Here is a 17,772-nt window from a genome sequence, read left to right as displayed (position 1 = left end):
ATATGTGCATTGGTTTTTTGGCAGAGATTTTTTGTTTGGAGTGGGGTAGCTTGGTGTAATTATACATGATTATGATTTGTTTTTGTTCTAAACTCCCTTTTTAGGTAGGTTATTATTATTATTTTTGACTTTTATGTTGATGACTTTCCTACAAGCCAGTGGATTTGCGAGCCTGATCACAGACGTTGACAGTGGATTTGCGATCCTAAACATAGACGCCCGGACACATTGGTTGATCATGGACATTTGTACCTCTGGATATGACAAGAAGAAGAGATAAAGATGAAAAGGAAATGAGAGATCGCGAGAGAGAAATAATAAGAAGAGAGAACTTAGAGGAAGAAGGCCAAGGTGGATTGTTCTCTTCTTTCTCCCTGCTCCCCCTTCTCTGGACTTGGGTGGGACTTGTATGGCCCAGGCGCAATGGATGCTCCTGTTGGCCTCTGGAAACCTCCATTGGTCTTTGGCTTAATTTGGAAGCCTTATTTATGGACTTCCCTGATCTTGAAAGATGTATATATTATAAATAAAATACGTAATTTTTGTATAGTGATAAGCATGTATAATTTAGTTTATATCTTACTATTAGGACAACACATTATGTTAAGGTAATTTGCCCTGTGGGACCCTTGTAGAAAGAGCACGGCATTATTTTATCAGAGTAAGGAATATATAGGACGAAGGGGCGAGATATGGTTATGTGATGTGGAGAATGCATGCATGCGTATTGGATTGCAGTTGATTCTGCCTTGCAGACTTTTTGATGCATGTATGCATTCTCTACATAAGTACGTCAGGGAATGTTTAGGTGGTAGCCTCAAACTATAGTGTACGTTTATTCATAGTGAATAGTGGATCTGCTAATAATATTTTGCAAGACGTAATGGGGCGTGTATACCTAAACTTATGTTGACTAAGTGTTTGTGTGCAGTCGTCATAACTCGTACTATAGTGTACATTTATCTATTGTGAATAGTGGATCTGCTAATAATATTTTGCGAGACTTAATGGGGCGTGTATACCTAAATTTATGTCAACTGAGTGCTTGTGTGCAGTCGTCATAACTTGTACTTTATCCTGGACTTTGCACCTTAGACATGGACTTTATTGTACTGTGGGTCATAGATATGCGCCGAGGTCTTGATTCTACATATATATTCTATATACGATGAGTGCTATTATGCGGTCCATGTTTTGGGTATACAGATGCGTTCACATTATGTCAACAGAGGCTGATATGCGCTGATATATTTTTCGCTCTGAGTTATGGGAATGTACGAGTTTTTGGGAATGTACATGCGCCAATATTGCACCAAGATTTGATAATACACGTTGATATATATTATATGTGTTTTATGATCAATACTGAGTATTACTGATGATTTCTTTTTCCGACACTTTTTGTATTTTCATGATGTATGGTCTAGTTTTGGTGACACGCAGCATGGAACGCATGTAGTCACATGATATACATTATGTGATCTTTGAGGGTACTGGCATCTCTGTGACACGCAGTGTGGAACGCACGCGGTCACGTGATGCGCGTTAGTCACGTGATGCGCGTTAGTCGCGCATGCGCATTATCGATATAGGTATATGACAGGGATGATTGGCACATGCGCAATGGGATATGACGAACGCCACTGACGCCATTTTTTGTGCTTCCCTCCGATGCTCTCTCCACACTTAAAGGTTCTCACAGGTAATTGTAGAATTGGATAATTATGTGTCATGTAATTCATTTCAGCTATAAAAGGACACCACTTCCTTTGAAGCTTTACCCCTGACGAAGTCACTGTGTGTGACGACACGCGTTGGGTCTGTACCAGGGTATCTGCTCCCATGTAATTTACTTCATGTGGCATATATGGTTGGGCATTTTTTGTTATGTTAGAGGTTCATATTGGTGTTGACAATGATTATATGATTTATTTGCACTACAGCACTTTGGATCCTTCATATGGTATATTGCTTTGTATTTATAGATTTCCCTTTTTTCACTCTGCCGGCCATCTTACTCTTATGCACTTTATGAGCTTTACATCTGATCATGTGGAGCATTACTAATATGTTTGGTTCCCTGGTAAAGTAGGAGAGTATATTGTCCTCCTGCCTAGTTTCTCATATACCTTTGTGGTTTTTAATTGATTTTATTGGTGTTTCTGTGGTGTTTTTCTTGTTTGTCCTAATAAACTTAGAATATTTTTGGATTTAGTGGTGTGCGCTGTATTATAGTGTCCAGCTTTCTTTTTCATATTTTTCACATAGCTCTGGGCCATGATCTCCAGACCAAGATCTCATCCAGATGGATCTTCTCACTGAATTAGATAAGGCTCCTGCTTTTGCCGCAAATCTGATCGATTCTACTGATGCGTCTGCTAGAAAGCCTGCCGCCATCTTGAGAAGGGGAAAGGCTTCTAGTATTTTTTCCCTTTTAGAGCCTGATTTCAGATGATCCTCCACCTGTTGAAGCCATCTGAACTGGGCTCTAGCTACCGAGGTAGCTGCAATTTTTGCGGAGATAGTATTAGCGGAAGTCTCCCATACTTTTTTAAGGAGTCCTTCCGCTTTCCTTTCCATGGGATCTTGCACAGTTTTTGTTTCCTTCACCTCTTCTATTTCTAGAGTATGATAGATGGCTTTTAAAAGAGTATCCGTGTCCCCAGAGTCAAAAAAAATATTTTTTACAAGATTCTTAAGGAGGAGAATCTGGTCTTTCACCCTCTTCTAATTCATTATCAGACTCTGCGTTTTTTACTTCATTAACGTCAGAGCCTGAAGAGGAGGAAATCCCTGGTAATTTTGACCGCTTGCGGGGGGGAGGGGATGATGCCCTCTCTGCCGGAAGCCTTCTGGCCAAGGAAGAACTGACTTCGTCCTTAATTATGGATCTAATATCACTTAGAAGATCCGACTTTTCCTCCTGTATAACCTTGTTAATACAAGCAGTACATAATAGCTTAGTATAGGAATCATCAAGAAATGTAGCACAAACAGCACATTCTCTTTGTCCTCCTCTGGTTTCCTGAAGTGTGATTCTTCCCTATAACACAAGTGGAAGAGAACACCAATCAGCCCAGAGGAGAAGAGGGAAACAAGGGTAGAGGAGAAGGTCCCCAGCCTATACTCACGGACACCAGAGTAGCAGCAGGTTCTGCAGAGACAGAACGAGGCGAGTCGGAGTCCATCTTCTCCCGGTCTGCTCTAGCTGCTGCAGACCTGGGAGTAACTTGCGTCCTTTTGAATCCGGCGCCCTCGGCGCTTCCGGGACAGCCGTGACGTCAGCGCGGCCCGCGATCACCTGACCAACTTACCTGGTGACGTCAGACGCACGCCGCGCTACCCGGAAGTGCCGCCCGGATCCCTTTTGGTGTAAGGCGCTTCCGGTTCGCGCGATCCACCAGACTATAGGGGGGAGAGAAGGAAAGCCTCCGGAAGGCCCGATTACTCCCAAGCTGTCAGGGGACTCCTGCCCCGAGGAGTACTGACCCCCACGTCCCTGGAAGGAAGGAGGTGATGGCCCCGATCGATCCAGGTACCTGGATGCTCCGTAGAGCAGTCTCTCTGCTCCCATCCCAGAAGGGACAGGAAAAACACTAAGGTGTCGGGGGTGGGGCTGTTCTTTAATCTCTCTCTGTTTCCTGTCCCTACAGCGATAGGAGGGGCATCCTCCATTTTGGTGCCGCCATGAGGGAGGATGCGGAGGAAACACACAATCGTAATTAAATAGTATCCAGTGCTTTGATTTATTTATAATTAATTACAAAATGGGGCATGATAATACAGCACATTTGTCAAGAAACCATTGGAAATCATGATTAGTGCACAAAGTAAAACACAGTAACAAAGAAAACGCATGTATCCCTAACTAATAAAACATGAGGACATGCAGTAGGCTGCAAAGCTCCTGAGGATTACACATTGCAGTATACATTTAGGTTCTCAGAAGCACTGTCCATGAATCCCAACACCAGGTGTCTCAGGGAAGAAAAAAAATATGCATGATTACACAATGACCTTGCTTGCATACTCAGTCATAAATCCTCCAAACACCACCCAGTACTTAATAACACAAGTGAAGTAATTTAGGTGGAATCAGGAAAAAAAATATTTTACAACATGGTAGTAAACAATTCATGACAACACTGTTTCATATCAGTTCCCTGGTATCAGATGAACCATGACTTAAAAATGTTTTCAAATGTATTTCAAAGTTGTTGTGTTTTTTTCTCCAAGATATTAAATAAAATCATATTTTATTTCTCTCTTCTTGTTACTTTAAAGCTATTCTGAAATGTTTCTTGAAAAGTTTAAAAAATAGAGAGAAGGTCCTATATGCAGTTTTACCATAGCACCTAGAGAATTCATGTCCTTAGCTTATGATTATTTATGGCAGCAGTATTTGGCCCATTACACTGCTGTACAGAATGCTTCTGACATCTCTGGTCTGCAAATGCCTGAGAGGTGGTTGAATCCATTTTTGAGATTGAAATGTAGAAAGTATTTTGCCAGCTAAATGTTTACAATATATGGATGGGTAGGACCCTAGAAGCCAGAAGACTGAGTAGAGTTTTTTACATAAGTCTCGTTCGAGTGAAATAAAGTTTGATTATCAGGCTCTTCATTAGTTGGACTTGTGACCCTTGGGCGTTTGTTCAGTTGTGCATCTTCTGTGTCTTCCAAAGAAGCCCCAGCACTGACAGACTTAGGAAAAACAAGAAGCAAAAGAAGATGTAAACTAATAAAATTTAAACATTTAAAGGGTCAATTATGCATCTCATATACACTAGACACGGATACAACACTGCTTAAGTGTAGCCACTGACACTAATTCTGTTTAAAAAAACAAACAAACATCCAGTATTTTTTTTTTTTAAATAATAATAATAATAATGGAAGACAGATTAAAATTTATTACTATGTACATTTGGATAACTATGGGTACATTCACAAAGGATCTGCAGCAGACTTGATGCTGTGTTTAAAAATTTAGCTACATTGGCATCTCCAGCATCAAATATGCTGCAGGACCTGTACAAGTGAATGGACCCTTAAATGGGCACTGTCTTTATAAAAAAAAAAATCAGTTGCAAGTTTTTTTTTTTTATTGTTTTTTTTAAAGACAGTGCCTATTCACATGTACAGGATCTTCTGCAGCTGATTTGATCTTGTAGTTTGCGTGCAACGTGAGGGGCCATCTAGGTCACAAACACAGAGAGGGGAAAGAAGCGCACTGCAGCTCAGTCATCTCCCTACCCTTTCTACTAACTGGTCAGGGTCTGAATGAGGGTCCAGTAAGATTTTTTTCAACAAGTACTTTTAAAATAGCAATAAAACTTTTAATAAAAAACTTCACTTCCCACTCTCATTGACAGATCTCTCACTATAACCAACCAGGGAGAGATCTACCAATCAAGGACGTTGGGGACCACTCTGATGACTGATGACCACCTCTAGTGGTTTGGGCAGCATAAAAGTAATGACAGGTTCACTTTTAATTGCATCAGACTATGTCAGAAGCCTGGAGAATTAAAGAGGTTTCTGGGGTGGAAAATCATAAACAGAAGCATATACTGCTGAGAAAGGTTTTCCAGTGGTTACAGTATACTTATGGTTAGTTCTACACATTGTGATATTGGCAAAAAATACCCACCAAGCGACACTTTACTCTTTTTGGTAGCGGTTCTTCCAATGTGAAGATCTCACTTCGCTTCACCATTAATTGCGATGCATCCTCAAACTCCACCTGCACAAAAGAAGTAGTCACTATAATCATGAAAATGAAGTGTATGTAAGAAACATATGGCAACTGAAATAACTGCATTTTATAAGACAAGTTCAAAATGTAGTTATAATAATCCTTTTTTGGGGGGTTCTGCTCCAGTAAGGTGGGGAATAGAAGTGCAGAGCAGGCCAGACTGGTATCATCAATTATTGGGGCATAAATTATTAGGGGGAAAGACAGGGCAATCTGTCACAAAGATCGGGATCATCAAACAGTGTGCTGGCAAAGACTCGGCAGTCATGGTGCCTATTGACACCAATGATAAAGTTAGAGGTAGGTGGAAGGTCCTTGAAAATAATTTCAGGGACTAAGTATTTACCACGATAGGGACTAAGAAAGGAAGCATAAAACAAGTACCTCCAAGGTGAAATTTTCCGAAATATTACCTATACTTTGTGCCACAACAGAAAGACAGCGAGAGATTAAGGAGGTAAACAAGTGTCTCAAGAGCTGATGTAGGAAAGAGGGGTTTGGGCTCATGGAGAACTGGACTGATTTCTCTGTCGGTTACAGGCTCTACGGTAGGGACGGGCTGCATCTGAATGGGAAGGGTGTAGCTGTGCTGGGGAGAAGATGGCTAAGAGGTTGGAGGAGAGTTTAAACTAGGGACTGCGGGGGGAGGGCAACTACAATATACATAGAAGGTGAAGACAGAGCAGATAAAGAGCTGGTGCTAAGTTATGGAACTAGGGATGGAGCGGCAGAAGGTGATAGAACAGTCACTACGGATAAGAGGAAAGGAAATATGAATACATTAAGGAAAGGGGTGTGCACAACCCTAGAAGCTAGGTGCTTCCTAAAACAAACCAAAATTAATTATACCACAAGAAAGAGAACAGGGATATATAACAGAAAAGGAGAACACCAACAGAAGTACAAAAAAATATTTAAACATTTTATTGAATATAAAAAAAAAAAAGAAAATTACCAAACAATGAGAAGGGAAAGCAAAATCCCTACACACACGATTTAAAAACAATTAAAATATCCTCAACCATGAGAGACCCATACAATGCAAGGGGTCCCCTGGGCCTGCAACACGATAAATAGTACAGCTCACAATCCCTCACATTACAGCATAAAAAGTGCTATATATCCAATAAAAAAGTACAGATAATACATCAATAAGTAAGCTGAACCATGTAAATTGCCATGTGAACAATCCCTGCATTACAATATAAGTAAGTAAACAAAGTAAACCAGTGCTACAGAAGAGGTACCAACAAACAAAAAATAACATATCACCATATGAAGAGGGAGAGGAGAAGATACAGGCGATCCATAATGCCCTACATGCTATGTCAAAACAGTAACCTTAAACCCTGACAGCTAATATCCATAACCTAAGACAGGACCTTGGGGACATTGGCTGGGAGAATGCCCTGAGAACTAAAAGTACACAAGAGAAATGGGGCATTTTTAAGAGCATCCTAGGTAGATTTTGTGAACGACACATACTCTATGGGAATACATGTATTAGAAATAAGAGAAAAACAATGTGGTTAACTGCAGCTGTTAGGAATGCAATAAATGATTAAAAAAGCAAGCATTCAGACTACTAAAACAAAAGCAGCAAACAATTGCAAGAGAAAGAAATATTGCTACAGAAAATAAAAAGAATCCCAAAATGTTCTTCACCTATTTAAATAGTAAGAGACTTCAAACTGCAAATGTTGGTCCCCTCAAAAATAATCTGGGTGTAATGGTGGAGGGGGGTGAGAAAAGACCAATCTATTAAATACACTGCTCAAAAAATAAAGGGAACACTCAAATAACACATCCTAGATCTGTATGAATGAAATATTCTCATTGAATACTTTGTTCTGTACAAAGTTGAATGTGCTGACAACAAAATCACCTAAAAATCATCAATAGCCTAGGTCTACGTCCCAAAATATCAGACGACTTTACATTAATATACAAATGTGGGGGGTGGGAAATGTGGCCATCCTCTCACTCAACGCTGCCAAAGTCTTTGACAGTGTCGAGTGGGAGTGTTTGTGGGTTGTAATGAGACGAATGGGCATAGGAGAGGGATTTATGAAATGGGTACGGCTATTATACACTAATGCAATGGCTAGAGTACGGGCGAATGGGGGGTTATCTGACAGCTTTTTGTTACATAGAGGAACGAGACAAGGACCATGTCACCACTATTATTTGATATAGCAATAAAGCCTCTGCCTTCTGTCATCCGTTCATGCAAAGACATAGTAGGGTCTCCCTGGGGGGGGAGGGAAAAAATTTACTTATATGCAGATGATATGTCACTGTATACTAATGACTATGACAAATCCATAGGTCCCATAATGTCCATAATTACTCATGTTGGTTCCCGTTCCTGATTGACTATTAATTGGGATAAATCTGTGGTCCTGTCCCTTAGCTCTTCCCTTCTGCTGCATGTACTTCCCAGGTGCCATTGCAAAGTGTGGAGCGGTTCAAGTATTTGGAAGTGGTGGTTTCAGAAAAAGTGGGGGACTTTATTTCAGATAACTTGTTTCCCTTTAAAAGGAGTGCTTTACTTCATTGCAGTACAGTTACAACATATGAATGGAAATAGCGGGTAGCATGGTTACATGGTTACAGGACATGTACCGCCCTTAGCTGCTATTGATATTGGTTGCACTGACAGACTAGGTCACTCACTGCCTACTCTTAGACTACTTACTAAGGTTTGGGATTAGGGCAAATCATTACTAGGAATACTTGGCTTTACTGAATATTCTCCTTTATGGAAAAACCCAAAACTATCGGAACTATATCGTCTAGAGGGCTTTTCACCTTGGAAAATGTTAGGGATTTCTTGCCTGAGTCAAGTATAGAAAGAGGGAGCTGTCGTGTCTTTTAAGCATTTTAAAGATACTTTCCTGCTCACAGAGCATTTCACAAGTATTTGCAAATCAGACATGCTCTACAGATACAGAATACACTGACCACGTTGACTCTCTCATCTCATCATGTTCTGACGGACGTGGGTGGTTAGGGAGTATTACGGGGCACTATATCGAATGCATATGTTTCCCTACTTCAGAATAAATTGTCTACCATGCCTCTTGTCTTGAGAGATAAATGGGTACAAGATATGGGTCTAATTGAGGACCCTTAATGGCAAGGGGTATTGGAGATGACACCTACGTTATCCCTATTGGAAGCTCAGAGAATGCCTCAGCTCTTCCTGATCCATCGTGCCTATAAAACCCCTTATGTTATACATAAAATAGGATATAGGCAAAACTCTAACTGCCCTAGGTGTGATATGGAAGTGGCCCACATAATGCTCATGTTCTGGAGCTGTCAGAAACTGAATAGTTCCTGGAGTGGTATAAGGGATATATTACAGCCCCCCCCCCCCCCCAAGTAATCTGTCAACCCAATCCCTAATGTGACAAACTCGAGAGCCAGGTAGTCTATAGTATAACTTTGACCTTAACACCTACACAATGGGGGAGATTTATCAAAGGGTGTAAAATTTAGACTGGTGCAAACTGCCCACAGCGACCAATCACAGCTCAGCTTTCCTTTCAGCACTGCCTAAAGCTGAGTTGTGATTGGTTGCTGTGGGTAGTTTGCACCTGTCTAAATTTTACACCCTTTGATAAATCTCCCCCATTGTGTTCTGGGCTTACTGGAAGATTTACAGTTAAACGATTACACTGCCGGAACATGATGCACAATTTTATTTTAAATAGAATGAATGCAGTTATTAGATTAGAAAGGGGAGTTTATATTAAAAGAAAATGTTCTCACAAATTTGAACTAATTTGGGGTCGGTGGCTGGATACCCCTGGCCTTCCTAGCCCTGTTGTACTAGGAACGTGCAGAAATCAACAATTGCGTATTGCAATGGTTAGATAATACTAAAAACTGGTGATAGTAATGCAATCACTACTTTACGGATAGTTGCAAGTCCTTTAAGACAGTATTCACATTTCCTTGAGCAATATGTACTGAATGCCTGAAAGTGATTTTTTGCTGATAATGGCACAGTGTGGCATGTTAGGCTCTCAGAGAGCCTCTAGTTGACAAGTTGATACTTTAACTGTTAGCACTTGTTTTTGTACTGTATTATCATCTTTTTGGTGTCCTCCCTGGCTAATCTGTGGTGAGCCAGGGGAAAAGCATGAAAGAGGAAAAGACAGACATTGCAGAGTGACTTACTTTCTTTATTTGTGAACTTTATGACAAAATGGTATACTTTATGTTATGCACATTGAGCGGGCGGAACATTAAAGCGATCAGAATACAGGAGAAGGACCTGTCAGCGTCCTCCTCCTGTATTCCCTCCCATAGGCTGCCGGCACTTCATACCAGCAGCCTATGGGAGGCCGGGCCGTAACCTCTCCGGCAGGCGTGATGATGTGACGTCATCACGCCTGCCGGAAGTCCCGTCCCCGAGGCTCGCAAGATGGAGCCCGAAGAGGAGGAAGAGCTGCTGCCTGCACAGCGCGGATTAGGTGAGTAGGATGTTTGTTTTTTTAGGGGCACCTCTGGAGGCATTATTAGTATATGGGGGCACCTCTGGGGGCATTATTAGTATATGGGGGCACCTCTGGGGGCATTATTAGTATATGGGGGCACCTCTGGGGGCATTATTAGTGTATGGAGGCACCTCTAGATGCATTATTAGTTCATGGGGGCCACCTCTGGGGGCATTATTAGTTCATGGGGGCCACCTCTAGGGGCATTATTAGCTCATGGGGGTACCTCTGGGGGCATTATTAGTTCATGTGGGCACCTCTGGGGGCATTATTAGTTCATGGGGGCATTATTAGTATATGGGGGCACCTCTGGGGGCATTATTAGCTCATGGGGGCACCTCTGGGGGCATTATTAGTTCATGGGGGCATTATTAGTATATGGGGGCACCTCTGGGGCATTATTAGTTCATGGGGGCACCTCTGGGGGCATTATTAGTATATGGGGGCACCTCTGGGGGCATTATTAGTATATGGGGGCACCTCTGGGGGCATTATTAGTATATGGGGGCACCTCTGGGGGCATTATTAGTTCATGTGGGCACCTCTGGGGGCATTATTAGTTCATGGGGGCACCTCTGGGGGCATTATTAGTATATGGGGGCACCTCTGGGGGCATTATTAGCTCATGGGGCACCTCTTGGGGCATTATTAGTTCATGGGGGCATTATTAGTATATGGGGGCACCTCTGGGGCATTATTAGTTCATGGGGGCACCTCTGGGGGCATTATTAACTCATGGGGGCATCTCTGGGGGCATTATTAGTGTATGGGGGTACCTCTAGGGGCATTATTAGTTCATGAGGGCCACCTCTGGGGGCATTATTAGTTCATGGGGGCCACCTCTAGGGGCATTATTAGCTCATGGGGGTACCTCTGGGGGCATTATTAGTTCATGGGGGCCACCTCTAGGGGCATTATTAGCTCATGGGGGCACAGCAGGGAATCCTACATACAGGGGGCACAGCAGGGGATCCTACATACAGGGGGCACAGCAGGGAATCCTACATACAGGGGGCATCCCACATTCCTACTCGCTTTATTGCACATAACACCAAACAGCGCAGTTACTATGGGAGCCTACAGGAGGGAGAAAGGGAAGGAAGTTGCTAGAAATGTGCGGAGCCTAAATTGTTTGTCTCGCAGGTTCTGAAAAGATGAAACATATCTGGAAGAAATCATCATGGAGGACTGGGCCGGATGGAGAGGAAAAGGGAAAGTGACGCCTCAGATCAAAGAAGACGTCACCTGTGAGTCACTGTATGACACTTTTCTTATTTTGTAGAACATCATTTAGTAGGGGCGCCCCGAGGTGACAGCTACTACATTATCTGTACTCAGAGATATCACTGTGTTATCTGTGCTGTTACATAGGACTGCAGGTGACATCTACATTATCTGTACTCAGAGGGATATCACTGTGTTACCTGTGCTGTTACATAGGACTGCAGGTGACTACTACATTATCTGTACTCAGAGGGATATCACTGTGTTACCTGTGATGTTACATGGGACTGCAGGTGACTACTACATTATCTGTACTCAGAGGGATATCACTGTGTTATCTGTGCTGTTACATAGAACTGCAGGTGACATCTACTACATGATCTATACTCAGAGATATCACTGTGTTATCTGTGCTGTTACATAGGACTGCAGGTGAAATCTACTACATTATCTGTACTCAGAGACACCGCTGTGTTATGTGGTGTTACATAGGACTGCAGGTGATATCAGGTGATTTCTCCAGGTTGCAGAAGTTCAAACTTTATTGTGCCCTGGTGTGCTGGTGTCTGTATACATGTGTGCTGGTGTCTGTATGTGTGTATACATGTGTGCTGGTGTCTGTATACATGTGTGCTGGTGTCTGTGTGTGAGATCAATTCTAGAGAACTGGCTCATATATCCCATTTTCCCCAGTGGCTTAAAATGTAACCTCTGTTATACAGTTATAAAATTGTAGAACCTAAATGTGAACAAGGTGCAATTCAAATAGACACTTACTTGTATAGCTGTCTCTTGTGCTCTGTATGCAGTGCATTATATTCACCCCTGCAACGTACAATTTATAGCGTGTCTACAAGCCCAGCGGGGCTCATTATGATGGAGACTAAAACTTACACAAGAGTGGGGTAGGGGTTCCCCTGTATTCAGAATGCTGTTGAGTGCTAGGCAATGCCCCGTCTGGGATTATTGAATTTCGAGGGTCTATGCAGAGCAGGATAAAGACACCTCTGCTGCACAAACAGGATCTCCTAGAAAGCGTTCTCACCGCCATGTATTCGCTATCACTGTCTTGGGTGAGCTAAACTAGTCTGCCTGGGGAGGGGGGGTGATTTGTATATGCTCACTAACATGGAACAGCCTCATTATATTAGCCTTATCAACATATTCTATGTTAGTGAGCATACCGGGGGGGGGGGGGGAGGGGGAAATTGGTGAACATATACAAATCAAACAGCCCCCAGACCCTCGAAATTCAATAACCCCAAACGGGGCATTGCCTAGTACTCAACAGTATTCTGAATACAGAGGAACCCCGACCCCACTCTTGTATAAGTTTTAGTCTCCATCATAATGAGCCCCGCTGGGCTTGTAGACACGCTATAAATTGTACGTTGCAGGGGTGGATATAATGCACTGCATACAGAGCACAAGAGGCAGCTATACAAGTAAGTGTCTGTATGGTGACATTTAAATTGCACCTTGTTCACATTTAGTTTCTACAATTTTATAACTGTATAACCGAGGTTACATTTTAAGCCACTGGGGAAAATGGGGTATATGAGTCAGTTCTCTAGAATTGATCGGAACCAAATTATACCTCCCAGCAAGGCGTGGGGCGAACACACTATTTTTTTTTTTATTAATGTGGGGGGCCCAGACACTTTGGTTGTATGGGGCCCCGAAATTCCTGATGGCGGCCCTGGTCACAATGGCTGCTGCTTCACACAGCACACGTGTATCAGCAAGGAGGGGGAAATCACTCCCCCCTCTCGAATCGCTGTGATAGGCTGTTCAAACTCGACAGTCAATCACAGCCTTTCAGGGGGATTGTGGGAGTGATCCCTCCCTGCTAAGGTCCTTTCTGTCAGGAGAACTCGAGCAGAGAGGGATCCACCTGAGTGAGCTCCTGCCCGTGCCCCCCAGGTGCCCCCTTGTGCCCCTGCTGCAGTTACCTGGCAGGGAGATCCTGCTACTAGCACTCTCTGTGCTGCTAGCAATCCCCCTGCCTGTCAGACCTTCCTCAGGCCGCCCCCCTGTGTCAACCAACCTCCCCCTCTGCCATCTCCCCTGTGCCATCCGCCCTCCCCTTGTGCCATCTGCCTCTCCCCCTGTGCCATCCGACCCCCCCCCCCCATTGTGCCATCTGGCTCTCCCCCTTTGCCATCTGCCTCTCCCCTTGTTCCATCTGCATCTCCCCCTGTGCCATCTGCCTCTCCCCCTGTTCCATCTGCCTGACCCCCTGTGCCATCCACCCTCCCCTTGTGCCATCTGCCTGACCCCCTGTGCCATCCACCCTCCCCTTGTGTCATCTGCCTCTCCCCCTGTTCAATCTGCCTCCCCCCCATTCCATCCACCCTCACCTTGTGCCATCTGCCTCTCCCCCTGTTCCATCCTCCCCTTGTGCCATCTGCCTCTCCCCCTGTGCCATCTGCCTGTCCCCCTGTTCCATCTGACCTCCCGTGCCATCTGCCTCTCCCCCTGTTCCATCTGCCTGTCCCCCCCGTTCCATCTGCCTCCCCCCCGTTCCATCTGCCTGACCCCCTGTTCCATCTGCCTCCCCCCCGTGCCATCAACCCTCCCCTTGAGCCATCTGCCTCCCCCGTGTAATCCTCCCCCCCCTCTGATCCTCCTCTATGTGCCCTTGTGACTCTACCCCCCCCCCCCCATCTGTGCCAGCCTCACTGGTGGCATAGTGCATGGTAATCAACCAGCAGTGCCGTGTGCTGATCCCCTGAAAGTTCTGCCTTTTTTTTTTCATTTTATTCTTTTACCTGGGCCCGTGCTGTCGTCAGTGGCATAGTGTGCAGGGAGATCCTGCTAGCAGCACCCTCTGTGGTCCCCCTATCTCTCTTGTCCCCCATCTGACTGTTCCTTTGCCCCCTCCCCTCAGCTGCCCACCCCTGTGCCACCCTCCCCCCGTCTCTCTTGTTCTGATCGAAGATCAGCAACAAGTGGGCACAGGTTTTTTTCCTGCTTGCAGCACCCTCTTTGCTGCTAGTGGTCCCCCTGCCTCTCTTTGCCCCAACTCACCTGCTCACCCCTGTGTCATCCTCCCCCCCCCGTCTCTCTTTGCCCCCTGACCGTTCCTCGGCCCCCCACCTCACCTACCCATCCCTGTGCCATCCTCTCCCCTTTCTCTCTTGTTCTGATCAGTGACTAATCACTGATCAGCAACAAGTGGGCACAGGCTTTTTTTTTCCTGCAAGCAGCATCCTCTGTGCTGCTAGCGGTCCCCCTGCCTCTCTTTGCCCCCTCAGACCGTTCCTTCATCCCCTTTTCACCTGCCCACCTCACCTGCCCACCCCTGTGCCATCCTCCCCCCGTCTCTCTTTGCCCCCTGACTGTTCCTCTGCCCACCCGTGCCATCCTTCCCCCTTCCCTGTCTCTTTGCCCCCTGAACGTTCCTCTACCCCCCACCTCACCTGCCAACCCCTGTGTCATCCTCCCCCATGTCTCTCTTGTTCTGATCAGTGACTAATCACTGAACAGCAACAAGTGGGCACAGGTGTTTTTTTTGTAAAGTTACACACTACACATACACTACAAAACACACAAATAAAGTTTTACACTTACATACATACATAACTACTTCTACATTCGGTAGAAGAGGCACACGCTCTTATTGCCTCGGACAACGAAACAGCCAGTGAGGGAGAAGAGGAAGATCCCACCTTCCTCATTTCGACCTCCTCCTCCTCCTTCCCTTCATCATCCAGCGATGATGAGACCCCAAGGCGTGAGGCGGATTTTGGAAGCTGGATTTGGCCAGATTGCAGGACGGAGCCAATGTTGAAATTACAAAGCGCCAGTGTTGCCAAAACAGTGAAAACCCCCCACAAGTGACCTCATTATGGAAACTACACCGCTCAAGGAATCTAACAAAGGGTGCAGTGAGGATATGGACCCCACTGGTGGAAGGCACATAGGTGGAATAATGTGCTGTGAAAAATGTGCTGTGAAAATGAAAAATTAAATTTTTTCATTTTCACGACACATTGTTCCACATTTGTGCCTGTCACCAGTGGGGTTCAAATGCGCACTATACCACTTCTTATATTCTTTGCGTGGTGCAGTTTCCATAATGGGGTCACTTGTGTGTGTGTGTGTGGGGGGGGGGGTTCTCTGTTTTGGCAACACTGGCGCTTTGTAAACTCAACATGGCCTCCGTCCTCCAATCTGGCCAAATCCAGCTTCCAAAATCCAAACTGCGCTCCTTCCCTTTGGAGGCTTTCCTAGCGCCTGTTTGGCATTTAAGATCCACATGTGGGGTATTTCCGCACTCGTGGGGAATTGCTCTACATGTTTAGCAGGTTGTTCTCTTTTTTAACCCCTTGTGACAATGAAAAATTTAAGGCTAGATTAACTTTTTTGTAAAAAAAAAAAAAAAGAAGTAATTTTCTATTTTCTTGCCACATTGTGCCTGCCATCATTGAGGTCCATATGCTCACTACACCCTTTGTTACGTTCCCTGAGGGATGTAGTTTCCATAATGGGGTCACTTGTGGGGGGTTTTCACTGTTTCAGCAACACTGGCGCTTTGTAAACTCAACATGGCCTCCGTCCTCCAATCTGGTAAAATCCAGCTTCCAAAATCCAAACGGTGCTCCTTCCCTTTGGTGGCTTTCCTAGCGCCTGCTTGGCACTTTATGTTCACATGTGGGGTATGTCTATAAACTGCAGAAACAGGGCAATAAATATTGTGGTGCATTTCTCTGGTAATAAGTTTTCTATTATGAGAGAAATTGGATTACAATATAATCTGTGCACAGAAAATTGACATTTTCAATTATCTTACGTTTAGCTTTTATTTTTGTGACTCAACTAAAGGGTTAAAAAACTTTTTGGAAGTGATTTTGAAAAGTTTAGGGGCCCCAGTTTCTGAAATGGGGTGATTTTGGGGGGGGGGGGTTATAACATACAATCCCCTTAAAACCTCAACTGGTCCCTAACAAAAATCTGACTTTGAAATTATTGCGAAAATTTCAAAAATCGTTGCTAAACTTTTAAGCTTTCCATAGTCTTAAAAAATTGAAAGCAAGTTTAAAAAATGTGGCCAACATAAAGTGCACATATTGCTAATGTTATTTAGCATCTCATTTATGTGGTATACCTATTTTCCTTACATACAGAATATTTCAAAGTTAGAAAAATAAAAATTTTCACTATTTTTCACATTTTGTGTTTTTTTCATAAGGATTCGCTATAAATATCCACTCAAATTTACCAGTAATATAAAGAATATCTCACAAGAAAACAATCTCAGAATTAGGATTTGTAATAGCATCCCAACGTTATTAATGAATAAAGTGATACAGGTCAAATTCACAAAATTTGGCCTGGTCCACTGAGTCATTTTGGGCTTGGTCCTAAGGGGTTAATACAAGTCAAAATGAGGCTCAGTATTGTGTTTGGCCTCTATGTGCCTGTATGACCTCCCTACAACGCCTGAGCATGCTCCTGATGAGGTTAGAAAAACAACTCCACATGGGTTGGAAAAATTTGGACTGCACCTCACAAAAATAGAATTAAAAATTATCAAGACATATTTCTTTGCACAAAAGGATAAGATGAAGTGCGGCAGCTCACCAAAATCGGTTAAAAGATGCTTTATTTGGGCATAGAAGGCATCAATAGCAGGCACTATCCACAAATAAGCAGATCGACGGCCGTTTCACGTATAAAATGCTTCTTCTCGGCTCACAAATACAGCATGCACCTACATTACTTTTAGGGTACAAACACACACAGCAGATACGCAGCAAATACGCAGCAGATAAGCAGCAGATTTGATACTGTGTTCAGTTATTTAGATCTTCAGCCCCCTCCACATCTCCTGGGATACTGTGCTCCTTGCTCTGGACACTGTGCTGACAGACACAGCTAACCTTCTTGCCACAGCTCGCACTAATGTGCCATTTAGAGGATGAAGATATAGATTGGGATAAAAAAATTTCTGATATAGATAAAGGGTGCAGTAGGCTTAATCACAAGGTGACACAGATTTTTATTATATATAGGGTTCACTATACCCCTCGTAAGTTGTAGTTAATGAAACTAAAAGAGACCAATAGGTGTGTAAAGTGTAATCACGAAGGGTGGGGGGGGGGGGATTTAATTCACTTATTATGGAGATGTCCGAAGCTATATAGATATCGGGGGGATGTCATATCGAGATTGGAAAATCATTTAGATATTAAGATAGAGAAAGACCCAAAGATATGTGTTTTGGGAGAAGAAAAGAGTTTACACATAAGAGGGGAGGAAAAAAAGATTGTTCTTAAA

At 43.8% G+C, this 17,772-nt stretch overlaps 1 protein-coding gene across 3 annotated transcripts in view; it reads right to left on the bottom strand.

Moving 5' to 3' along the window:
* Positions 1–3,722: 3,722 nt before the first annotated feature.
* The window catches only part of LOC138785996 (lysine-specific demethylase 4B-like), a 326,968-nt gene continuing 312,918 nt past the window's right edge, over positions 3,723–17,772 (bottom strand). For all 3 annotated transcript variants that reach the window (XM_069962570.1, XM_069962569.1, XM_069962571.1), the window contains 2 exons: positions 5,654–5,746; positions 3,723–4,704 (listed from right to left, as the gene is read on the bottom strand). In XM_069962570.1, the coding sequence (XP_069818671.1) occupies positions 4,546–4,704; positions 5,654–5,746 (252 nt within the window). In that variant the 3' untranslated portion in view covers positions 3,723–4,545. The remainder of the gene's footprint in view (positions 4,705–5,653; positions 5,747–17,772) is intronic.

The sequence above is a fragment of the Dendropsophus ebraccatus genome, chromosome 3, assembly GCF_027789765.1.
Source record: "Dendropsophus ebraccatus isolate aDenEbr1 chromosome 3, aDenEbr1.pat, whole genome shotgun sequence".
NCBI lineage: Eukaryota > Metazoa > Chordata > Amphibia > Anura > Hylidae > Dendropsophus > Dendropsophus ebraccatus.
Note: the sequence above shows the minus strand (reverse complement) of the source record. Positions and strands in the feature narration are given on the sequence as shown.